We start from the raw sequence: 25834 nt of genomic DNA, 5'->3' as shown, positions 1-25834 counted from the left end.
GCAACAAGGATGATCAGGGGACTGGAAACAAAGTCATATGAGGAAAGACTGAAAGAACTGGGCATGTTTAGCCTGGAGAGGAGAAGACTGAGGGGTGATATGCTAGCACTCTTCAAGTACATGAAAGGTTGTCATACAGAGGAGGGCTGGCATTTCTTCTCGATCGTCCCAGAGTGCAGGACACGGAATAATGGGCTCAAGTTGCAGGAAGCAAGATTTCAACTGAACATCAGGAAAAACTTCCTAACTGCTAGAGCCATATGACAATGGAACCAATTACCTAGAGAGGTTGTGGACTGTCCGACACTGGAGGCATTCAAGAGGCAGCTGGACAGCCATCTGTCGGGAATGCTTTGATTTGGATTCCTGCATTGAGCAGGGGGTTGGACTCGATGGCCTTATAGGCCCCTTCCAACTCTACTATTCTATGATTCTATAATTCTATGCTCCGTCCCTGTCACCCATTCAAGGACAAACTGAACCAGTTGGATTTCTGCCAATAATGCAGTTCTTAAAGGCACAGGAGTCTTCCCAGGAAACAAGAGGGAGGGAAATGCCCATTCTCCCCCTCCATATGCTCCAGAGAGGTGGGAGAAATCCCAGAACAGATGTGGGGGGGCATATGGAGAGAGGAAGTTGCATTGTGCAGGCAGACATCCTTGCGCTTACAGGGCAGATTCTTTGGCTGCAACTAGGAAAGGAGGAGAAATTCAATTTTGTTTGCATTTTAATGAGAAATTACCTAATTCACATTTCTCAAACCAATGTGTGAACCAAAACACAGTCATCCTTCAAAATTGAAATTTCTCTGAATTTTGCAGTAAGTTCTCACCTATGTGTAGAAAGCTACATATATTAGGGGGAAGTGTCCATGAAAGTGAAGATATTATTATTATTATTATTGTTATTGTAGTAGTAGCAGTAGTATATATAACACATATATCGGGGCACACTCTAGACCTTGTTTTTGCTACTGAGCATGGGGATAGTGATCTGGATGTGGGGAGTTTCACAACACTCCCTTTGTCATGGACAGACCACTGCTTGCTGAAGTTTAGACTTTCAGTAACCTCTTCCCTCTGCAAGGGTGGGGGACCTATTAAATTGGTCCTCCCTCGGAGACTAATGGATCCTGAAGGTTTTCTTTTTTTTTTTCAATAATTTTTATTCAAATTTTCATAAAACATACAAGACGAAATCATAAAACATTCAAAGACAAAAAACAAAATCAAAAATAGTTAAACAAAAAAAAAAAATAAAAATAAAAATAAAAATAAAAAATAAAAAATAAAGAGTAAAATATTGACTTCCCATTTGTCAAAGATCAGATCAGTTATAAGTCTATAATATATAACAATCCTGTCTCTTAAGTCATATTATAAAATCACTTTCCTCCAATAGTTATCTTACTTAATCATCAAATCTCATAAACATTACTTTATTCTTTCCACAAAAAGTCAAAGAGAGGTTTCAATTCTTTAAGAAATATATCTATCAATTTTTTTTTTCCAGATAAGCATATCGATTAATCCATCTCATTACTAATTATGATAATCTTATTGTCATAACCATAGTAAAAATAAACATTTCAATTAATCCATCACATCAGAATCTGTTAGGTTCAGTAATTTCAGTAGCCATTATTCTATTATCCCTATTAGTTCCATTTTCCATCTTCCATCTTCAGTAGTCTTGTTAAGTCCAGTAATTTCGGTATCCAATCTTCCATTATCAGTATTCCATAATAATCTTGCTGTCAAAGCCATAGTCATATAGTAAGAGTCTGATGGGAATTACCTCTATCCCAAATATTTTCTTGCCATCCATTCTGAATAGGTTGCTGAAATACTGCTGTAAAATCATATCTCTGTTCTTTTTTTCAAAATACACTGGGTCATCTCTTGAAAGTTTTTCCATTGTCACATGGCTGCAGTTAATTCCATAGATTTTCTCTATATTGGGCTCCATCACATCATTCCAGTCCAGAAGATTATCCATGCCATTGATAACTTTATCTCTAGAATCTTCATTAATTTCTTCAGAGATAACATTGAGTTCCAAACAATAGATTTTATTTCTAAAGTCCATAGACTCCAAATCTTTTTCCTGTTCCACGTTTGTTCCAATCTCCGGGGTCTCCTCTCTCACAGGGACCCCTGTTCCAGTCTCCAGGGTCTCCTCTCTCACAGGGACCCCTGTTCCAGTCTCCAGGGTCTCCTCTCTCACAAGGACCCCTATGTCTTTAATCTCCTGTGTCTCCAAACAATAGATTTTATTTCTAAAGTCCATAGACTCCAAATCTTTTTCCTGTTCCACGTTTGTTCCAATCTCCGGGGTCTCCTCTCTCACAGGGACCCCTTCCAGGGTCACCTCTCTCACAGGGACCCCTATATCTTTAATCTCCTGCGTCATTTTACTCAATTCAATTTTCAGCTCCTTACAACCCTGTCGCAGGTTTTGTTTCGTTATCTCAATCTCATCCATTATTTTCTGAAACATAGTTATTTCCAGATTCTCAGCCACTTTCTTAATTGCCATTTTAAAAGAAAAATATAGGAAAACCACTTCTTATTTCAGCAACAATTGGGTTAATACTCCAAACTTGGTGACATCACAGTATAAACAGAGCAGACAGCCTTATCTCTCCATAGTTAAGTAAACAAAATGCAGTTCCCAGGATCAAAACAATTAATGGCAGTCGTCAGGAAACAGATTCGTCAAAAAAAAATAGACCAAAAAGAGAGTAGTCTCAGACAATATAATATTCTTCAAAATAAAAATCTGGAATAGAAATCCCTCTTCTGTGTATATCTTTAGAATGCAAATCCAGGACAGCTTTTTGCAACAAAAACAGAGATAAGCTATTAATTAGTGCGTAGCAGAGAGAAGTTATGGCTCCCCAGTGAGATGTCAAAAACCGATCAATCTGGCAAATCTCTTTTAAACAGCAACAATTTAAGTCAAATAAAAGAAAAATATAGAAAGAAGGGTGCTTGCCTGTTAGTGCGTTCTCTCTTAGAAGATAAGGTGAACGTTCGCTTTATCAGATAGAGCTTGCTGTTGAAAATCCGTCCCACCTTCGTCGGCTGGACCTCGTCCCATAAATTAATGAGATCTGGTCGTCCCAACAAAAATAGGCTTTGAGGTTAATCTCTTCGTTTCTCCCTACCCGGGAGAAGTTTAATCAGTCAAAAAAAAAGAAAAAACTGACTGATATATCTGAATAAGCTTCTTTTGAGGCAGGAGCCCGTCTCAAAAGCAGGCACAGGCTAAGTCACCCTTCCCGGAAGTCGGATCCTGAAGGTTTTCAAAGGGCTCTGGGGGATTTTCTGGCTGATAGGACTGGCGATCCTGCTGAAGCCCTGGTCGCTCTGTGGAATACGGAGATGACCCGGGCTGTAAACACGATTGCTCCTGCACGCCCTCTCCTGTGTAGAGCTCATACAGCTCCATGGTATACTCCGGAGCTGAGAGCGATGAAGCAAGATAGGAGGCGGCTTGAGCGGAAATGGAGACGAACTCCCGACGGATACAATTATGCGCTGGTTAGTGCTTCGACTAAGCTCTATGTAGGAGCGGTTAAGGCAGCTAAAAAACATCATTTTGCTGCCACTATTAAATCATCTCTCTGCCGCCCAGCGGAGCTATTTCGAGTTGTCCAGGGGCTTCTTCATTCAAACCCTCCGGACACGGTGGAATCATCGGAGGCCCGCTGTAATCAGTTTGCCGATCACTTCCAGAATAAGATCTCATGTATCTGCCGGGACCTAGACTCTCAAGTTATAGCAGTTGATCCTAGTGAGATGTCCGGAGCACGGTCTTGTCCTGTTTTGTTGGATGAGCTCCAGTTGGTTCAACTCGAGGACGTGGACAAGGTGCTTGGACAGGTACGTGCAACCACTTCGGTACTGGATCCTTGCCCCTCCTGGCTGATAAAAACTAGCAGGAATGGAACAGGTAGCTGGGCCAAGGAAGTGATAAATGCCTCTTTACGAGAGGGAGTGGTCCCGGGCTGTCTGAAAGAGGCAGTGGTGAGACCACTCCTGAAAAAGCCTTCCTTGGACCCAGACAATTTTAACAGCTACATGCCAGTGGCGAATGTTCCATTCCTGGGCAACGAGTGGTTGCTGGCCAGCTCCAGGCGCTATTGGATGAAACCGATTATCTAGATCCATTTCAATCGGGTTTTAGGCCTGGTTTTGGCACTGAGACAGCCTTGGTCGCCCTGTACAATGACCTATGTCGGGAGAGAGACAGAGGGAGTGTAACTCTGTTGATTCTCCTAGATCTCTCAGCGGCTTTTGATACCATCGACCATGGTATCCTTCTGGAGAGGCTCGCGGAATTTGGAGTTGGAGGCACTGCTTGGCAGTGGTTCCGCTCCTACTTGGTGGGTCGTCTCCAGAAGGTAGTGCTTGGGGAACATTGCTCGACACCGCGGGTTCTCCAATATGGAGTCCCGCAGGGGTCAGTTTTGTCCCCCTTGCTTTTCAATATCTACATGAAGCCCTTGGGAGAGGTCATCAGGAGTTTTGGAGTGCGTTGTCATCAGTATGCTGATGACACGCAGCTCTACTTCTCCTTTTCATCTTCTTCAGGTGAGGCTGTTGATGTGCTGAACCGTTGCCTGGCCGCGACAATGGACTGGATGAGAGTTAACAAACTGAAGCTCAATCCTGACAAGACTGAGATGCTGTTGGTGGACGGGTTCTCTGATCGGATGGTGGATATATACCCTGTCCTGGACGGGGTTACACTCCACCTAAAGGACCGGGTTCGTAGTCTGGGAGTCTCTTTAGACCCTTCCTTCTCACTTGAGGCTCAAGTAGCCTCGGTGGTTAGGAATGCATTCTATCAACTTTGGTTGGTGCCCCAGCTACGCCCCTATTTGAGTAAAGAGGACCTTACATCAGTGGTACATGCTCTGGTAACCTCACGTTTGGATTACTGTAATGCGCTTTACGTAGGGCTACCTTTGAAGACACTTCAGAAGCTACAGCTAGTGCAAAATGCGGCGGCCAGATTGCTGACAAGGACCAAGCGGTCCGAGCACATAACACCTGTTCTGGCCCGCTTGCACTGGTTGCCAATATGTTTCTGGGCCAGATTCAAAGTGTTGGTTTTGACCTATAAAGCCTTATACGGTGCGGGACCACGATACCTTGCGGAATGCCTCTTCCGATATGAACCGGCCCGTACACTACGTTCTGCTACGAAGGCCCTCCTCCGGGTTCCAACTCACAGGGAGGCTCGGAGGGTAGTGACGAGATCTAGGGCCTTCTCAGTGGTGGCCCCCGAACTATGGAACAGTACTCCCCGAGGAAGTACGCCTGGCGCCGACGCTGCTCTCTTTTCGGCGCCAGGTCAAAACCTTCCTATTCTCTGAAGCATTTTAAGTTAATTTGATTTACTTTTTAAAATGTTATTCTATTGTATTGGATTTTTGATTGTATTATTTAGTATTATTTTGTTATTTATTGTATTTTTTATGCTATTTTATGTTCACCGCCCAGAGAGCTATTGCTAGTCGGGCGGTATATAAATTTAATAAATAATAATAATAATAATAATAATAATAATAGTTGTTGTTACAATTTATATCCTGCCTGTCCTCCCAAAGGAGCCCAGAGTGGCAAAATCACATACTATGCCCGTATCTGGACAGGGAACATCTTGCTTCAGTTGTTCATGCTCTGGTAACCTTGAAACTGGACTACTGCAATGCACTATACGTGGGGCTGCCCCTGAAGACGGTTCGGAAACTGCAGCTTGTGCAGAATGCAGCGGCCAGATTAATAACTGGGACCAAGCGGTCGGAACATGTGACACCGATTCTGGCCCGCTTGCACTGGCTGCCTATATGTTTCCGGGCCCGATTCAAGGTGCTGGTTTTGACCTATAAAGCCTTACATGGCACGGGTCCGCAATACCTGATGGAACATCTCTCCCGATATGAACCTACCCGTACACTGCGCTCAACATCGAAGGCCCTCCTCCGGGTGCCTACTCAGAAAGATGCCCGGAAGGCGACTACAAGAAAGAGGGCCTTCTCGGTAGTGGCCCCCGAACTATGGAGCACCCTTCCTGACGAGGTACACCTGGCGCCTACATTACTATCCTTTCGGCGCCAGGTAAAAACCTTCCTCTTTGCCCAGGCATTTTAGTATTTTTAGTATTTTAGTATTTTAATAGTTAGTATTTCGTATTTAATGCTGTAAAGATAGTTATATGTTGTATCCTTTTCTAATTACCTTTGATTTGTATTTAATATGTGTTTAATTATGTTAATTCTTAGTTTTTGTTGTATGTTTTAAACTGTTGACTTGATGACCAGCTGGTTTTAAACTGAATGTAAACTGTTTTTATTTGATGTACACCGCCCAGAGAGCCTTGCTATGGGCGGTATAAAAATTGAATTAAATAAATAAATAAATAAATAAATACAAAAGTGAAAATAAGATTTAAAAACTCATTAAAGTTGCTTGCAAAAATGTGTGCTTTAGTCAAAACTGCATACAAAAATGTGTTTATTAAGAGAAATTCACAATAAAATGCTGATTAATTTTCATGAGGATTTTTTTCAAAATTGGAAATTGCTGCAGAAATTTGAAGAAGTTAGTTCAAAATTGGGGGGGAAATTAGAATTACAGAGAACCGAAATGGACAACACACAGGGTTGAAAGGGATCTTGGAGGTCATCTATCCCACCCTCCTGTTCAACACAGGATGCAACTAGAGCATGCCTGATTGGTAGTGATCCAGCCTCCAGGTCAGAAGGTTCTGAAGTCATCATATTCAGGCCTAAATGGACTCTGTGTCTTTTCACAGTTCCCTTCTATATTTCTGTCTCTAGGGATTGGCAACTGTCTAAATTTTGGTTTCCTATTTTTCCAATCTAAGGTTCAGTTCTCTGCATTTCCACACCACTGTGTGATTTTTTTACAGTGTCGTCGTGAATACTCAGAAGCATTTTAGTTCATATTTCTACTAATAAATTTTTGTATGCTGTTTTGACTAATACACACATTTTTGCAAAGCATAGTTCCCCTATTATTTACCTTTTCCCTAATATAATGCATTTCTGTATGTTATTTTTTACTAGTATATGCATGTTTATGTACACTTTCCCCTAGTGTGTGCACTTTTGTACACATTATGTGACTGGCCCGAACTCCATTGCGAAATGCGGGGAAGTGCCAGTTTCGAAGGAGTCCTGTTTCAGTTCAAGTCTTGTTCTGAAAAATGTGAATTGGGTAGATTCACGTTTAAATGTGAACTGAATTGAATTTCTTCTCTATTCCTATCTGCCTCTTTCACTCTGTGCAGTGCCTTGACCGCTTCTTATTAGGTTTTGCTTTTGCTTTTTGCTGGATGACTTCCAAAGTATCTTGACTTAACCAGCACCTTCTGGAGGGCAGGGCCTTGGGTCATTAATGATTATCACAACAGCCACCAACCCCGTCTCTTCTCTCCAGCCTAAGACTGAATTGCAACATCTGAATTGCAACATCTTCCCCTTGCAGCCTCAGTCAGAGCAGAAGAAACATCCACTTTGCACGGATACAACAGTCCAGAGATGGCCTCTGGGAAGTGGGCGCCTCTCTGGCTAACATGGATGGGGGCTTTGGTAACTCTTAGCCATGGAGCACCAAGGTGAATATGTTAGACAGGGATGTGTGTTGGGGGGATCCAATCCACTTCCGGGCTTCTCTCTCACTTAATAGCTACTGGAAGTGCTTCAGTGCAGAAGTTCAACAGGTTAAGGTTTCTTCATTGGTGCTGCATAAGCCATTCTGGGACTGCCTTCAAGTTGATTCTGACATGGCAACTGGCTCTCTGCATAAACCATTACCTGTTGGATGTACGTGTTGCCAAGGGATTAAAACCATAGGAGCTCTGTCATAAAAAGGTGGTAAGCCTTGCTTTATTTAAAGGCATCTGCATACCAGGGGCTATTAAATTTTCCTGGTTTCTGGTTTCAGCTGTTTCAATCATGTTACAGTTTTAGGCTGCAATCTTATATTCACTTACTTTTGTGTATAGGATTGTGCTGTGAATGACTTGTTTTTGGTCCTTATTGGAGAAAGACAAGTTATAACCACAGGAAATAAAGGTTAATGCCACTGACTTGGGCCGTGTGCATACTATACCTTTAAAGGACATCTGCCCCCCCCCAAATCCTGGGAACTGCAGTTTGTTAATGGTGCTGGGAATTGTAGCTCTGTGAGGGGTAAACTACTGTTCCTAGGATTCTTCAGCGGGTGGCTGGCTGGTGGAATGTGTTTTAAAGGTGCTTTAAATGCACGGTGTATATGCAGCCTAAATTATTTCCTCTTTAAATATAATTAATTTTGGATTATGTTGCTTTATTTTAATGCATTGTTTTATGGGAGACATAATTTTCTGTAATTTTTTGTGCAACAAATAATATTTTATGTTGTAGATGCTGAGCTGCAAAATAGGTAGGGAGGATGTAATGTAAGTAATACAGCAGGGTTATCTAAACACCTGCTGCTCACAAATGTTTAAATAATGGGAAGAAATCTATATCTTTTCCAAACTTGTTCAGTGTGGCAAACTTTATTTAATGTGTTACTGACAATTTTATTAATCAATGTTATTGATTAGATTTATTTTACACAATATTATGTCATTATGAAGTGATATGCAACACAATCTTAGGCTTTTTACTCAGAAGTTAACATCGCTAAATTCAATGGGATTTATTCTTAAGTAGCTGTGGAAAGGGTTATAGCATAGCTAAATTCTTTTAGGGTGCTTCCAAACTATCCGTATTTTACAGGAAGAATTCAAGTGCATCCTGGGAAATTGAGGTTTGCACAATTAAAGTAGATGAAAGAGTTCTGTTGGTTTAGAGCAACAAATCCCCTTTAAAAAAAGATGCAGACTCTTTGTGGTTTGGAGAGTGACAGGGAAATGCATTGGAAAGTGTGGGATGAACGAATGATGAATGGGAATACATATAAACACCCCTCAAGCAAATAAGAATGAAATGCAGAATTAATGCTCAATAAAAATGGGATATAATCTAACCCCTCCACGTAAATTTTGTGCCAGCAGATCAGGATGAATGCTCAATAGAAAGGTCATCCAGAGGCTCCCTTAGGCTGCACAATCCAATGGGTGCTCACTTCGGAATAAACTCAATTTAGCCTAATGTGATTTACTTCCAAGTAACATGTGTAGGATTGTTATAAATCCGCTGGTATTTCTGCTGGATAAGCAGCGTCATTCTGGATTAGGGATGGAAAGATCTGTCAATGTCAGTTCTCTCCCGTTCCCATTTTTCCAATCTTATCCAAGTTCTGCAGCAATTTGTGGAATTTAAAAAAAAAACCTCATGAAGATTCTGCAGCATTTTAGTGTGAATTTCTCCAAATAAACACAGATTTGTAGGGAGTTTTGACTAATCTACACATTTTTCCAAGCCATCTCTCATCATATAATTCATTTTGTTATGTTACTTTCACTCATATATTCAATTTTATGCACTTTCCCTTTTAGGGTTGCCAGGCTCAGGGCTTGAGACTGATTTTAAAGATACAGAAGTCTTACTGGTTTCCAGGCCTGGACTCCAAGAGGTCTTCTGTATCTTTAAAAGCTGGGCAGGGGGAAGGGAGAATTCCACCTTGTGGTTTTTCCCATTTCAGGGTTGCAAGAACACCTGCACTTGGCTGACTTTCTCTTCTCCTAAAGATACAGGATCAGTCTCAGGCCAAGAACCTGGCAACCCTACTTGAGACCAGAATACCTAGCAGACTGCCTCCTTTGGGATGGACCAAGTCGATCTTTTAAGGTCCACAAGATTGCATCTCCACATCAGCCAAGAAAACTCTTCCCATTGTGGACATGTGTTGCACATAGGGCCTGGCAACCAAGAGGTCTTCTGTATCTTTAAAAGTTGTGCAGGGGGGAGGGAGAATTCCACCTTGTGGTTTTTCCCATTACAGGGTTGCCAGAACACCTGCACTTGGCTGACTTTCTCTTCTCCTAAAGATACAGGATCAGTCTCAGGCCCTGAACCCGGCAACCCTATCCCTTATATATGCATTTTGTAAACATTGTTTGATTGGCAAACTGCATCACAAAATTCAAATAAGGGCACATTTTGAAAAATGGCTGTGTTTCGAAAGCCCTGGAAGGGGTATATAGTTGTATAATACCTTTAACAGTAATCCCATGCAAATCAATTCAGTGTAATACTCAGAAGCAAGTCTCATAAGGTTCAATGGGACTTACTCCAAAGTGAGTATGTATAGGGTTGCACCCTAAGTGTGCTTGGTATAACTAAGTTGTGGATCAAGCCCGAAGGATTTAATCCAATATAGTGCTAAATCAGTGCAGAGTGAGGATTAGTGCTAGCTCAATGGGACTTTCCCCCTTTTCCTTCCCCTAAATACATTCTAGGGGCTTCCCCAACCCTTTGGAGCAGATTTGGGGAGGGTGTGGTGTGTGTGTGGGAGATGTCCTGTTGCCCTAGCAGTAATCCTTGCACTGATGGGATGCATTAGTTGAATATTGCCCAATATTTCTGTATCTGGAGAATTCTATTATTGTAGATGTGTAGTAGAATCAGCACAAAAAACCTTTTTACACATGCACTTTAAAAAAAAAACCATTTTATTTAAAATTGCTAGTTTATGCAACTTTGGAATTTCCAGAACTGCTTTTTTCTGGATGGTGTTAAGGACTAATATAGTTAGAAGAAGAAGGAAAATCAGGAAACAGCAATCTGTGGACTGCAGCCAAGATCAATATTGCGAAAGAGTGGAAATTTGTCCATGCTCTCAAATATTATTTTTGGTCTTTTTTAAAAAAAAGGGAAGACGAGGGATGGGCCATAACTTCAGACACAAACCGAATTTGGTGGAGTAAGGTTGCAATCCTGTACTCACTTTCCTGGAGTAAGCCCCATTGAACCAAGTGGGACCTAACTGCTGTGCTGACACAGTTCTATATAGGATTGTGCTGTGAATAATCTAGGCTAGTGACCATCACAACATCTTTAAGATTCTCATCTTATTGTAGAGAATTCCCTCAGCGAATCACATGTATGTGACACGGTGCCCAGTACCAAAAAAACAGGGCCTATTGCCTCTTGTTGTAATTGATTGGATTTCTTACCTGCCCTCCACCATAAGCTAGAGGCCGGTGTGGTATAGTGCTTAGAGTGTCAGGCTAGGACTTGGGAGACCAGGTGTTCAAATCCCCACTCAGCCATGAAACTCACTAGGTGACCTTGGGCCAGTCACTGTTTTACAGCCTAATCTACCTCACAGGGTTGTTGTGAGGATAAAATGAGGAGGGTGAAAACCATGTACAACACCTTGAGCTCCTTGGAGGAAAGGTGAAGTATCAATGTACTACTAATTATAATACCTATAATGATCCCTCCCAGTGTCCCAGGGCAGGTTAAAACAATAGAAAATACAATATTAAAATCAGTTAAAACGACTTTAAAGCAACGTATATTGAAAGGCAGGTATGGGGAACTTTTGGCCCTCCAGATGTTGCTGGACTATAACTCCCACCATCCCTGGCCATTGGCCATGCTTGCTGAGGTTGATGGGAGTCATAGTTCAGCAACATCTGGAGGGCCACAGATTGCCCACACCTGTTGAAAGGGAATCTGCCCCCCCAATACTAAAATTCAGGTTCCACCCAATAGAGGTGATTGGATTTGGCAATGGAAAGTAGTGTGGCACTGGAGTAACTTCCAGATAATCTGTTTATTGAGCACTTATCTTGATTTGTTTGTGGGGAGGTTATACAATGTGGGAAATTTCCTGTCACCACAAAAGGTCCATTTTGGGTGGATTTGGGGGCAGCAGGGTTTGTTGGGCAAGAGTGCCTCTTCTGTTATACAGCCTGATTTTGCTGGTATGTGATTGAATCCCACCCTCAAACAGTCTGGAGGCGGCTTGACAAACAGATGTACCCCATACATTAGGGTGACCAAAGACTCAGGTCTGGTGCCAGAGGTCGGCCAGGCTGGGCACTGTCTGAGAGCCTTAGGAGCTTTGAAGGACCCCTCATCTGGCAGTGCCACAATTCAGCACCCTCTGCACCAGACCCCTGGATGCTTTTCAGTGGTGGGTGGCACTGCTGCTTTTGAACAGGAGCCAGGGTGAGCTGCCATCCACAGTGACCGCCCCCATTTTAAGTTACCCAAAATATGATACCCCACCCCAAAGGTCTCTGGGTCCTGGTGTTACCTTTTCAGGAGACCTAAGATGGTAGGCAGCCACCACAGATGAGACCCAAGCTTGGCTTCCATTCAAAAGTGCCAACGCACATCCACCGCTGAAGTGTGTTGAGGCTGGTGGATGACAGTGATTGGTGTTGATGGTGCCACCAAAACAGTAGTGGCAGAGAAGCATGTGGCTACTGCTGCAGCTATCACATACTGGGCTGAGGACTGCCCTAGGTGTGTGTGGGAGGGCATTCTTGGCACCATGCCAAGGACCCCGATGTCTAGCGCTGTCTATATTAAGCCTTGAACGACAATTCAGTACTCAGCAGAGCAGTAGCCGCAGTAGTGAAGAGAGTCTTCATGTCTGGAGGCACTGAAACATTTGACACAACAGCTGCTGTGACCGTGAAGGGGCAATTCCTGCTAAGATGCCGTGAACATCACTGGGTGATGTCGGGTCAGTCGCTTGTCTCTCAACCTAACCTACCTCACGGGGTTGTTGCAAGGATAAAATGCAGAGAGGCTAACCATGTACACTACTTTGAGCTCTTTGGAGGAAAGGTGGAATATAATAATAATAATAATAATAATAATAATAATTTATAACCAGATTGCCAGTCTTTTGGGGTCACATGAGGCCCACTCCCACCTCCTTGAGGGAAGCTACGCAGGTCTGGGACTGGTCAGCATTTGGATGGGTGACTACTTTGGAACCACATCTGTGCCTTCTTTTTATACTTGTATATTTTGTTGTACTCTGACTTGATATTTTACATGAGGGGGTGGTCTATAAATATTTCTGTAAATAAATAAATCTTGATTTCAATGATGGAAGAAAGGCAGGATGTTTTATATCCACACACACTCTCCTAGTTTTATTTATATTTTGAAAAACAATTAGACCAACTTGTTTTTAACTTCCGACTTTTAACTGTAATGTTTATTTATATTTTATGCAAACCACTTAGTGACATACATTAATTTACAATTAAATGGAATCCACCTTCTGTTACAAAAAAATTTAAAAATGTAAATGTAAAAACAAATTTAAAGTAAATATTAATGCCTGGAAACAATATGCATCTGTATACAGTTGGGTTCATTACCCCTACCCTTAATGACATTTCCCCACTTGCAAAATATCAGTTTCAGATCCATGTGAGGAGTTCTGGGTCTAACTGTATTATTATATCTCTACCCCAACCCCTCCTTTGCAGGTTGTTGATGGTAGCCCCCAGCGTGGTGACAGTGGGGGCAGATGTGGGGGTTGTGCTTCAGGTTGAAGGGGCCCCATCCGGGATCTCAGGGAAACTTTATTTCCAGAATGAGAACAATAGGGAAAAATGTTCTCAGGAGGTGCCATTCAACCTCAGACCCGACTTCTTACATAAAGTGACCTTGAAGGTAGGAGACATCATTGCCTTCGGGAGGTAATCTCTGCTTCTAAGGGTGCTTTGACACTGGCAACTGCGAGGATTATCCAGTTATTGCTCTTCCACTGTGGCTGGCTGGTGCCCATTGGGACTAGGAGGGTAGGAGGCAGGGAAACCCAAACATTTGGTGGAACCCAGAGCCAGTGACCTGAGGAGCCAACTGATTCTACTTTTGTCTCCATCCTCCTCCCTGCTGAGTTCTACAAGAACAACACTGACTATAAGGTGGAGGAAATAGCCCCATTTGTCCATTTGCTTTGGCTCCACATACCACCAGCGTCTGGCCTCTGACAGATAACCCCCAAGGGAATGTGGCCCTTGAGAGGAAAAAATGTTCCCCACCCCAGATTGCACTTGTATTGTACCAGTGGTTTATTTATTAATTTCAAAACAGTTCTAGCCTAGAGTTCTCCCTGATAGGCTATGCTTCTATGTGCAGGAAAGTTTATTCCTGAAAAAGCATGCAGCTGCACATACAAGCCCCCACATGGTTCAGTCCAGGAAGTTTGACCACTGTGTCTGCTGTTCTGCACAAGTGAGGCCCCCTTCCCATATTTTCACCCTCTTTCTCACTCTCTCAGGTGACCCATGAATTATTTGCTCAATGTGGTTTAATTCGCCTTCGGCGGGACCGCTACATCCAGCTCGTTGCCCACAGCCCACAGCTCTCCAGCCCTAATGGGGTTCAAAGCCTCAACCTGCGCTGGAGTGCCCGGCGAGGGTACCTGTTGCTGCAGACGGACAAGCCAATCTACACCCCTCGGCAAAAGGGTGAGTCTCCCTATACCTCTCTGAGCATTTTTTGCATTGTTTGGCTTATGATAGCGTTGCTTCCCTTCCCCTCCCCCTTTATTGTTAGCAGAGTGACTGGAATAAAGCAGATGGAGTCCAGAGAGAAAAGAAATTGATAATATTTTGCTGAGATAAACGGAACAAAATGGTACATAATATGAGGAGAAATAAAAGAGAGATTTTTTTGGTCTTATTTACAAAGTCCAGACCTATAGAAGGGAAGACCTCCTTCAGAAGCACATCACTAAATAGTGCTTGAATCACCTCAGCAAGGGCCAGACCATACTGACTATTGTTAGGCAACACCTCCACCAGTATCAGCAGAACTAACACTTAGGTTATTAAATGAATGATCCCTGCTGTTGTACTTCCAATATTTATCAGGTTGTATTAGACACGCAAAGGAGACGCTTAGGAGGAGATGCTCTATACTTCTCCTGGAAGTCATCTACAGATCCCACTGCCTATATAGCTGCTGCTGCTATATCCATACCACAACAGCCATTCTCAGTTAGGTGCCCTCCAGATGTTTTGAACTACAACTCCCATCAGCCCTAGCCAGCATGGCAGAGACTGCCTTAGGGCCTCTCTGAATGTCCATTTTATTGTGCATTCATGATGATTTGTGCTTGTGATGCTATCTGGTCAGTCAGAGGGCTCCTCTGCACAGTGGTTTAGTGTGTGTTTGGTGCTACTCGCGTCTCTTTTAAATTTGCATTCACATGACACTGCTGGCAAACAGAAGCTATCACACAGTTTTCCCCATGTAAATCTGTACTAACCCAATCCTCTGGTAATACGAAAAGTGAAGGAAAAAAAGTCTTCACTCTGTATCTCTAGTGTTTGTAGACACTGTGCTTCAATGCTTTTAGGTGGGTATGTCAGTCATTCCCCACTCCACGCCTCCTCCCTCCTCCTCCCTTTGTTCATTTTATTTCCTGTAGGCTGAAAAGCAACTTCCGGCTGCTCTCCCCCATTCTGCTAGCCTTTTTTTATGTTATTGCAAACGGTGCCTTATTTTTCTTTTCCCCCTAACTTGTGCGCAAAAGCATAAAAATGTTCAGACAAAGATTTGTATTTCAGCTGTATTGTACCAGTAAAAATACAAATAATCACTGTTCGGGTTGTTGTTTTTAAAATTGAAACAAACTGAGCATGTTCAGTTGCCAAGTAACCAGAGGGAGTGGAAATGTTAAATGAGAGTGTGTGGTCATTAGGAAACTGCGTGATTGATCCTTCCCACAGTGTGACTAGAAAACACTGTGTTTGCATGTGGCATCGAGCCCTTACTGTAGATGGTGCAAATAGAAAATGGAGGTTAAAAACAGCTTCTTTAGTACAAAGTTATGTTCCCATGTGGATAAGCCCATATGCAATCCTGCTTTCAATACCGTTGGTACCTGCAAATGCTTCAGGGCGATCATACTGCTTTGTTTCCAATTGGTGCATGCCCCATCACTTCCTGCTAAAATCCTGTAACTTTTTATACCACAAATGTTCTGGGGCTCTTCCAGACTGTCATTGTTTTTGGGTGTGATTCAATCAAAAAATTTATTAGATCTATATCCTACCCTTCCCCCCAGTAGGAGCCCAGGGCGGCAAACAAAAGCACTAAAAACACTTTAAAACATCATAAAAACATCATTAAAAACATATTAAAACAAAACATCTTTAAAAACATTTTTTTAAAAAGCTTTAAAAACATATTAAAAAGCAATTCCAACACAGATGCAGACTGAAGCTGATTGGGAGGTCTTGCACAATACCCCTGCTTCCCCAAAAGATCAGACTTTTTGCGATAAAGAACTTGTCGGGAAAGTGCACTGGAAAATGTGGAACACCACTTGCTTTGACCCAGCGTCATCTAACCTCCCTGCAAACAAATCAGAATGCATGATCAAGAAACAGGTAGGCTGGAAGCACCCCTGGTTAATTCCCCCCCCCCCGGTTTTGTTGCTCTACGGTGCAAGAGCAAGAGCTCCAAACAGCAATAATGCAATAACCTTGAAGAAGCATCACAGAACAACCCATCGAGCAGAATGATGTATAAATTCCTGACTATTATTGCGGCAATTAAATGTTGCAGAAGACACCTGCAAAAATACACCAATGCGGAGGGGTCCTACAAATCCCAGCGTGGCGAAGTCTGCCTTATAAATTAGAGCCAACATCTTTTCCCCACTGAGGCTGGCCTTGCTTTTGCTGTGATGTTCTTCCTGGGAGGCAGTTGGCGTACACCTACACTGTAGCCCTAGGTCCCTTGGCTGATGGCATAGGCCAGAGGCCCTCCCTTTGCCCTTCAGCACTGTAGTCTGAAGGCAACTGGAAGGTGGAGCAGAATGTTCTTTCAGGCAGGTAGTGGGAAAGCGAGCTCCTTGCAGCTGCTCCTTCTCTGGCTGATGGAGAGGGCCAGGCTAGCCTTCCCTTTGCTGTAAAGTTTTTCCTGGGAGGCAGAGGGTGCAACCTCCCAGTGCCCTTTGGCCCTCTGTTTGGTGGCAGAGGCCAGAGCACGCTTCTCTTCTGCTCTCCAGCCCCAGAGGCACGGGCGGTTGAAGCAGGAGAGTGTTCCTTTTAGCAGATAGTGGGGAAATGAGCTTTCTGCAGTTGCCCCTTCTGTGGCCGATGGAGAGGGCCAGACTGACCTTCCCCTTGCCATGATGCTCTTCATAACGTTCTTCAAAAAGATTTCCAGTTTCAAAAGTGAAAATGCGGTACATAAAAAGAAATAACTCTACAGAGATAATAAAGGAAGACCAAATGTCTGTAGTTTTTAGATGTAGCACAATGGGATACAATTTTTCTATTTCTAACTATTTTGGTTAGAAAAGTAATAGCTCAACCTTATCTATTAAGAATTTGGCAATAAACAGTCCAAATGCTTTAAAACATAAAATTAGAATACAAAAAAGTAACTATTTAACACAACCAAATGGAACACGAACCCAAAATCACACATACACATCACGGTCAAAACAATTAAGAGCAAAAAACAAAACTATTCTTAGCAATAAAATATCTGAAGAAGAAATAAAACAGGCTGTAACAAAGTTAAAATGCAATAGCACTCCAGATGGCTTTTATAGTAACTTTTATAAATATTATATATATGTAAAGAGATCCTACTTCCCCATCTGTTACATTTACTTAACTCCATATGGGAAGGAGGTAACAGCCATGATGTTCCTCTTGATGCCATTGGGCACTCCCCCCCCCGAAGTCTTCTAGCCCTGTGGAGGGGACCAACTTTTATTCTGATCACAGTGGGGGAATAAAGAAATACTTCTCCTCTCCATCAGCTCTGCTTTCCCAGTAAGAATCCTCCTTTCCTGCACCTGTAATTAATAAAGGGAAAATAAGGTATATAGCTGCATGCATGTTACCTAGAGAGCCAGTCCTACCATTAGGCAAAATGAGGCAGTTGTCTCAGGCAGCCAATTTAGGGTGTCAAGCAAGGGCAATGCCTCATTGACACACTATACATTTAGAGCACTGTTATTCCACTTTAACAGTCACGGCTTCCCCCCAAGAGTCGTGGGGACTGTAGTTTGTGGTCTCCTAATAACTCTCAGCTCCCTTAACAAACTCCAGTACCCAGGATTCTTTGGGGGAAGCTGTGGCTTATACCACTTGAAATGTACAGTGCAGATGTGATCAAATTGTTTGTTGTGGTGGTGTTTTTACTGCCACTGGGGGAAGGATTTTCTGCCTCAGGTGCCAAAAGAATTTGACCAGCCTTGAGTCTGATGTACCTCACCTTTGTGGGGATTGGGGGGCACCATATGCTGTTCTGCCTCAGGCAGGAAAATGACTTGGGCTGGTCCTGGTTTGATATTAAAAGTGAATGTTTTCTTCGTCCCTGAGAACTCAGAGATGCTGCCAACTGAACTAAACAGACCCAGTTGTATCACTTGAACATAAGGCAAACTTCATGGAACTGTAATATAAGCACAGAAAAGTCTGCTGCTATTTCTAGGCTAGAGTTCGCAATACTTTCGTACCACAAGGGAAAGAAATCCAGGTGAGTTCTACCTATCCACCCACCTGCAACCCCCCAAAAAGCACTGAGACCAGCACAGTCCTGTGGAATGCCATCATCACTATAGCCACAGAGAGGTATACTTTCACTCTGGTCTCGCTCCCTTTCTTCTTATGTCTTTCTCACACTCAGTTTTTGGTTCCTCTATTCCAGTGAATTTCCGAGTCTTTGCCCTGGATCACAAACTGCGGCCAGCTTCCGAACCCATCATCATCACTGTGCAGGTAAATGAGGAATTTGTCCCGGCATGCACTCTGTCTGTCTCTCTCTATATATATATCTCAAGATAGGAAGCTTATATTGAGTCAGACACATTTGTCCATCTAGCTCAGTACTGTCTACACTGACTGGCAGCGGCTCTCCAGGGTTTCAGGCAGAACATGCCCAGCCCTACTTGGAGATGCCAGGGGTTGAACCTGGGACCTCTTGAAAGCAAGGCAGATTCTGTGCCACAGAGCTGTGGCCCTTCCATTTGGGGCTTGGCAAAGGGATAGGAGGTGGGAATTTTGCTACTTCCCCTCTCCCTTTTTTTAATTATACATTTATTTGTTCCATAATTGTTCATTCTCATTGTTTTAAAATCTTTGATTCCTTCTTGTAAACCGCTTTGAGATATTTTAAGAACATAAGGAGAGCCCTGCTGGACCAGGCCAAAGGCCCATCTAGTCCAGCATCCTGTTCTCACGTTGGCCAGCTAGATACCCCTGTGGGAAGCCCACAAGCAGGACCTGAATGCAACAGCAACCTTCCCACCTTCTGATTCCCAGCAACTCGTATTCAGAGGCATACTGTCTCCAGCACTGGAGGGAGAAGATAGCCGTTGTGGCTAGTAGTCTTTGATAGCCTTATCCTCCATGAATTTGTCTAATCCTTTTTTAAAGCCATCCAGGTTGGGGGCCATCACTACACCTGTGCACTGTGTGAATGAGTGCTTTCTTCTTTGATATTACATAGTAAATGCATAGTTACTTCGAGGAGTTAAAAACTTAAAATGTCGTTTGCTATGTTTTCCTGAAAACACCTATTTCAGTATTCACCAAATAAGTTCCAGCTGGACGCAAAATCTCTTACATTAGCCAGCCTTCCTCTCCCTTCTCAGGATTGCAGTAAAGGCTGAAGTTTTACCATGCACAATGTACTCCAAATTTTGATCAGCTAATCTTTTGCCTGTGAGCCTTGTGGGTTCCCCCCACCTGCTCCATTTATAAACCTCTTCTTTTCTTGCTGCTTATAATAACATTTTGTAAAGACAAATCCCACCATCTGTCTTCCTGTCTCTCCATTTCCATCAGAACCCACGAGGACTTCAGGTCCGGAAAGCTGAGCTCATGCCAGTGAATTCTGTGATAAATGATCACCTGTCAATCCCCGATATCTCTGAGTAAGTTTTACCAGTGCGGTAAGCAGGTACACCCAAACCCTGAGAGGGGGTAAAAAAACACACACACAAGACTGAGTGGTGGGAGCAGTGGAAATGCTGGCTCCTCACCTTTGCCAATAGGGCAGTGGCGGCTGGTGGCTCCATGTCAGTGGGGCAGTGGAATCTGCTCCAGGTTTTAGTCCGAAATTTCAAGGAACTGTCTAATGTGCTTCAGCAGCTGCCTTATTCTGAGTCAGGCCCTTGGTCCATGTGGCTCAGTGACTACAGTGACTGGCAGTGGCTCTCCAGGGTTTCAGGCAGAGGTGTCTCCCATCTCCTGCCTGGAGATGCGGGGATTGAACCCGGGACCTCACAAGTGCTCTACCGCTGAGCAATGGCCCTTCCCCATGAGCCCTGTGTAGGGGGGAGCTCTGAGGGGAGGGGGAATTGGCAACACTAAACATAACAGAGTTAGAGGCCTTGTCGTAGGGCCCATCCGTACCTACCACAAAATCCATGTTTTCCATATTTGGCTGGTGGCCTTGAGATCCATACATGTCCTGTTTGTGGTCTAATTATGTGAAAACCCAATGATCAAGCATCCATACATGTGGGCTTTTTGTTGTTGTTGTCTAAATTGCTTTAGCACTGGCCACTCCCCTAAGCCTCCCTCTTTTCAGTGATTGGTCCACAACGGTCATTTGCTTTTCACACACTTTTTTGGAAAAGCGCAGAAACATAAATATATTTTTTTAATTCCCAAGCATGCTCAGGTTTGTGGATGTGTTACTAGGTGGGAAGGAGACGGGGCTTGGCATATGATGGAGGAACGCCCATGGGCCGCCTGTTGCAGGAAAGCCCACTGCATTGCATCCGAGCGCATGGACGTTAATGTGATTGATTATTGATACAGGAAAGCATATCGATTTTGGGTGGTATTTCTAATGCGGATTTGCAAATGTGAAAATCCATACTAGCTTGCAATGTCATATGGACGATGGTGAATTAATGAGGACACAAAGCAGTAACATTACAGATTATACAGTCGTATGGACGGGCCCGTAGATGATCTGGACCAGGAAACCCAGAGCTAGAATATCCCCAAGAGATGGGCTGCCATAGCCTCTGCTTACAGACCTCCAGGGAAGAAGAGCCCACCACAGCCCCTAAATAATTGGTTCCGAGAGCACCAATATATTTGGAAGCTTAATCTGATAATCCGACAATTACTTTACATTTCCAGTCTCAGTCTAACCATAGCACGGAAAGCAAATTCATGATGGGGTTGCCAGCTGACCAGAAAGACAGCCTGGCCTGCTCCTGTGCCTTTAGTGGCTGCTTGATAATGCCAGGATTAGCACTTGAAGCTTTTCACAGCATGGCAGTAAACATGATTCTTTCCAAACATCTGCCAGACACGCTGCGGTTAAAGGCACAGGAGCATGGAGTGACAGAAAAGTTGGCAATTGAGTTAAGGCCAGGATCCAAAGGACTGCTTTAGGATAATTGAAGGGCTTATGCTCATCTAGGAGGTGTGTTTTTTAATGTATTTTTTCCCTTTGAGCAATAGACTCCTACGCAGCATCACAAACTGCTTTTGCAAGTCTTCTGCCCCCCCCCCCAATATCCATCTCCAAATGTCCACTCTGGATATTCATTGGCATCTCTAAAGCATTGGGGGGTAGAGAGTGGGGAATGCTGTTCAAGAAGCACCATTCCAGAGCACCCGTCAGCATGCAAAACAAGTCTCTTCATTCTTTGGGCCCTGGCCTACTATGCGCTGGCTCAAATTGCTCTGCCTGTTCTCTCTCCCAGGCCTGGCATTTGGCGTATCACGGCCCAGTTTCTCAATACACTGGATTTCAACACAACAACCGAGTTCGAGGTGAAAAAATATGGTATGTTCTTTAGGTTACTGCATTTAGCGATGGGGGAGAAATTCTATTCTGTTCACATGTAAAGGCGAATCGATCAAATTTGCCTTTCCTGCAACAATATGAAAACTGAAACTCAGCCATCCTTTGAAATTCACATACGTCCAAATTTTGCAGTGCAGTTCTTCTAACAACCAATGTTTACAGAAATGCACGCATTAGGGGAAAGTGTGCATAAAATGAATATATTAGAGAAAATAACATACAGATGTACATTATATTAGAGAAAACTGCTTGCAAAAATGTGTACATTAGTCAAAGCTCTGTTTATCAGGAGAAATTCTCACTAAAATTCTGTTGAATTTTCATGAGGACTTTTTTGTTAAAAAAAATTAACAAATTGCTGCATAAATGTTGAGAACTGAATTTAAGATTGGAAAAATGAGAAACTGAGAAAACCAAAACTGACAGATCTTTCAATCCCTAGCTACATTCCCCCCCCCCGATGCTGAGTGTTTCTAAGAACTGTATGTGTGGCAGGCTGCAATCCAATAGGCCCAGCATTGGACTGCATAGAGATGGAGTTGCATACTAATGAAAACAACCTGAAATGGCTTTTCCTAACTTTACAGTCTAGGGTTATTAGGTTTTCCAGCTTACAAGTAGCAGAGCTCAAGTAACAGAGTGGTGGTTGTGGTAGTGGGGAAACCCTCTGCTTGAGTGCTGCTGGCAGGCAGAAAGTAGATTATAGATCCGGTGTGGGGAACCTTTGCCCCTCCATTTGTTGCTGAACTACAACTCCAATCAACTTTGGCCATTGGCCATGGTTGCTAGGACTGATGGGAGTTCTAGTTCAGCAGCATCTGGAGGGCCAAAGGTTCCCTGCATCTGCTACAGATCGTCCCTTGCATTTTACAAATTTCACAAAATTGGCACTCCAGGGTGAGGGCTCCGAGTACTACTATCGGGTGGGCCCATGTCACCACTTTGCATGGAGCACCCAGAAGGAAGGATGCATCAGAGGGACAGGTGAGAGAGCAAGACCCACTCCATCAGCTGAAGTGGAATCAGCTGCCATTTGGCTCCTCCCCCTCCCCAAATTGTATCCTTCAATGGCTGAAAGAAATAGATCCTATTTTCTTCTCCCCCACCCCTTTCCTCTTTTGTTTACTAAGTTGTAAGCCAGCCTTCACCAACCTAGCACCCGCCAGCTGTTTTTTGGATTGCAACTCCTACTAGCCGCAGCAACATGTGCTAAGCTAGGGTACAAAGCAAAAACTTATATTTGCTGCTCCTCCCACTTTTGTTTCTAGCCTCTCACATCACTGACATGTGGCTACCAGAAGGCTGCCCAGAAGGGAATGCAGTCCTTGGACTGGAAAAGGTTCTCCATCCCTGCTTTAGAACAAGTGAAAAACCTCATCAAAATCAGTGAAACTTATCTGTGAAGCAGAAGGCAATCAAAAAATCCTCTCTATAAAGGAAAACTCCTCAATGTGCTTCCTAAATGCCTCTGACACTGAGAAGAAACAGTCCTGCATTGGCAGGGAGTTCCGTTCCGTAAAGTGTGGGGCCATCACAGATGAGGCCCCACTCTCAACTGTAGTAGGTAGTTCCCTAAGTAGGAGACTAGAGCTTTCCCAGAAGATCTGTTTGTACAGGAATGTTGATTAATACACCACCTGTTAAACTTTGGCCTGTCTTTCTCTCATCAGTGCTCCCTCATTTTGAAGTGACGATTGTCCCAGAACGGAAATATATCCTGATCTCACCTCAGCAGGGCTCTGACTTGCGAATTGACCTTCAGGCTAAGTAAGTTGCACTTGTGGGATGGGTGGGTTACCATTTCTAATACAATTAATTAATTTTAAACATTCTATATCCCACTTTGCAAGATCTTTAAGGTGGCTTACAATCGTGGAGGATAAGACTATCAATGGCTGCTAGTCATGATGACTATGTATCAAATGTTGCACAAAGTAGGCCATCAGCACAAGGATTTCCATTTGTGCAATGGGATTTCCCCCCTCTAATCCCCCTGCACCCTCCCCAATTCTGGTCTCGAGGGCTGGGGGAACCCCTAGAACCAGTGGAGACTGGCTCTGATGTCAACTGAATGTTGTAGTTGGTTTTTACACCCCTGCTAGGTGGGCCGCTGGTATGATTCAGCAGGGCTCTCATGTTAATCCAGAATAAACAGCTAACAAAGAAAAAATAGAAATAAGTTACAAACCAACATTTGTTTGGCAGATGAGCCACCACTACTTGTTTGGACACTTTGCCTGAAAAGGGTAGATTCATTTTCTGATAGTTGACACAATTGTCAGGGCAGGGTGATAGAAGAGATTTCATGGTTCTCAGCAAGATCTAATGGCTCACTCTTGGTTATGTTAAAGATTACATTGCATAAAAGTAGCGTGCTTCAGACCCTCGGTGGCGCAGAGTGGTAAGCGGTGGTAACGCAGCCAAAGCTCTGCTCACGGCCGGAGTTCGATTCCAACGGAAGAAGGAAGTCGAATCTCTGGTAAAATGGGTCGAGGTCCACTCAGCCTTCCATCCATCTGTGGTCGGTAAAATGAGTACCTGGCATACGCTGGGGGGTAAAGAAAGGCTGGGGAAGGAACTGGCAACCCCACCCCATATATACGGTCTGCCTAGTAGTCGCAAGATGTCACCCTAAGAGTCGGAAACGACTCGCACTATAAGTGCGGGGACACCTTTACCTTTTAGTGTGCTTCAAGAGCATGTGGTGTGGTGGTTATTTTATATCTTAGAGTAACAGGAGCCCTGTTATCAGCAGAGGTCAAACAGTCCATCCTTTTTTATAAGAGAAGGGATTTGTGCCTTAGCATTCATTTCTAGTATATAGACCCATTTAATGTTTTATTTATTTATTTATTATATTTCTATACCGCCCAATAGCTGTAGCTCTCTGGGCGGTGCACAACATAAAAACATCCAATATACAAGTAAAAACATATATTAACAACTTAAAAACAATATACCAAAAGTAGTAGAACATAATTAAACATATAAACAACTACAACACAAGCCTAAAAATATTAAAACGTATTAAATCAGTTAAAAGTATTAAGATGTTAAGATGTTAAGTAATTAAAATTACTAAAATATTAAGAGCATAAGTGCAAATGTAGGTGTTTCAATAGATGTTAAAAATGTTGTTAAAATGTTGTTAAAAAGCCTGGGAGAACAAAAAGGGTTTTACCTGGCGCCGGAAGGACAGCAATGTTGGTGCCAGGCGTACCTCATCAGGGAGAGAGTTCCATAGTTCGGGGGCCACCACAGAAAAAGCCCGTTTTCTTGTTGTCACCTTCCGGGCTTCTCTCTGGGTGGGCCCCCAAAGGAGGCCCTTCGATGTTGAACGCAGAGTACGGGTAGGTTCAGATCGGGAGAGGCGTTCCACCAGGTATTGTGGTCCCAAGCCGTGTAAGGCTTTATAAGTCAAAACCAGCACTTTGAATTGAGCCCGGAAGCATATAGGCAGCCAGTGCAAGCGAGCCAGAATCGGAGTTATATGTTCACATCTCCGAGTCCCTGTTAGCAATCTGGCCGCTGCGTTTTGCACGAGCTGCAGCTTCCGAACTGTCTTCAAAGGCAGCCCCACGTAGAGTGCATTGCAGTAGTCCAATTTTGAGGTTACCAGTGCATGGACAACTGAAGCAAGGTTTTCCCTATCCAGATAGGGACGTAGTTGGGCCACCAACCGAAGTTGATAGAAAGTATTCCGTGCCACCGAGGCTACTTGTGCCTCTAGTGACAGGGATGGTTCTAAAAGAACTCCCAAACTACGGACCTGCTCCTTCAGGGGGAGTGCAACCCCGTCCAGAGCAGGTTGAGCCTCTCCCATCTGGTCAGGGGAACCACCCACTAACAGCATCTCAGTCTTATCTGGATTGAGCTTCAATTTATTTATAGCAATAAACACTCAGTGGCTGTGTTTTCTAACATCACACTAAACTATGGTTCAGCATGATGTGAACTAGTGTAGTTTTTGCTTTCACCTTTGGTTACCCACCATGATTTGTTGTGTCATCAGGTACAGCAAACTGTCGTTAAACTTAAAACTAACTATGGCTTACTTTTGTGAATGACTTTGAGATTTCT

The 25834-nt window shown here is 43.4% G+C and overlaps 1 protein-coding gene across 1 annotated transcript in view; it reads left to right on the top strand.

Moving 5' to 3' along the window:
• Positions 1–3493: 3493 nt before the first annotated feature.
• LOC133381070 (complement C4-like) overlaps positions 3494–25834 on the top strand; it is an 87866-nt gene continuing 65525 nt past the window's right edge. The window contains exons 1-8 of the mRNA XM_061619550.1: positions 3494–3545; positions 7524–7653; positions 13432–13618; positions 14229–14418; positions 18629–18699; positions 19768–19856; positions 21651–21733; positions 23425–23521. Of these exons, the coding sequence (XP_061475534.1) occupies positions 3509–3545; positions 7524–7653; positions 13432–13618; positions 14229–14418; positions 18629–18699; positions 19768–19856; positions 21651–21733; positions 23425–23521 (884 nt within the window). The 5' untranslated portion in view covers positions 3494–3508. The remainder of the gene's footprint in view (positions 3546–7523; positions 7654–13431; positions 13619–14228; positions 14419–18628; positions 18700–19767; positions 19857–21650; positions 21734–23424; positions 23522–25834) is intronic.

The sequence above is a fragment of the Rhineura floridana genome, chromosome 3, assembly GCF_030035675.1.
Source record: "Rhineura floridana isolate rRhiFlo1 chromosome 3, rRhiFlo1.hap2, whole genome shotgun sequence".
Classification (NCBI taxonomy): Eukaryota; Metazoa; Chordata; class Lepidosauria; order Squamata; family Rhineuridae; genus Rhineura; species Rhineura floridana.
Note: the sequence above shows the minus strand (reverse complement) of the source record. Positions and strands in the feature narration are given on the sequence as shown.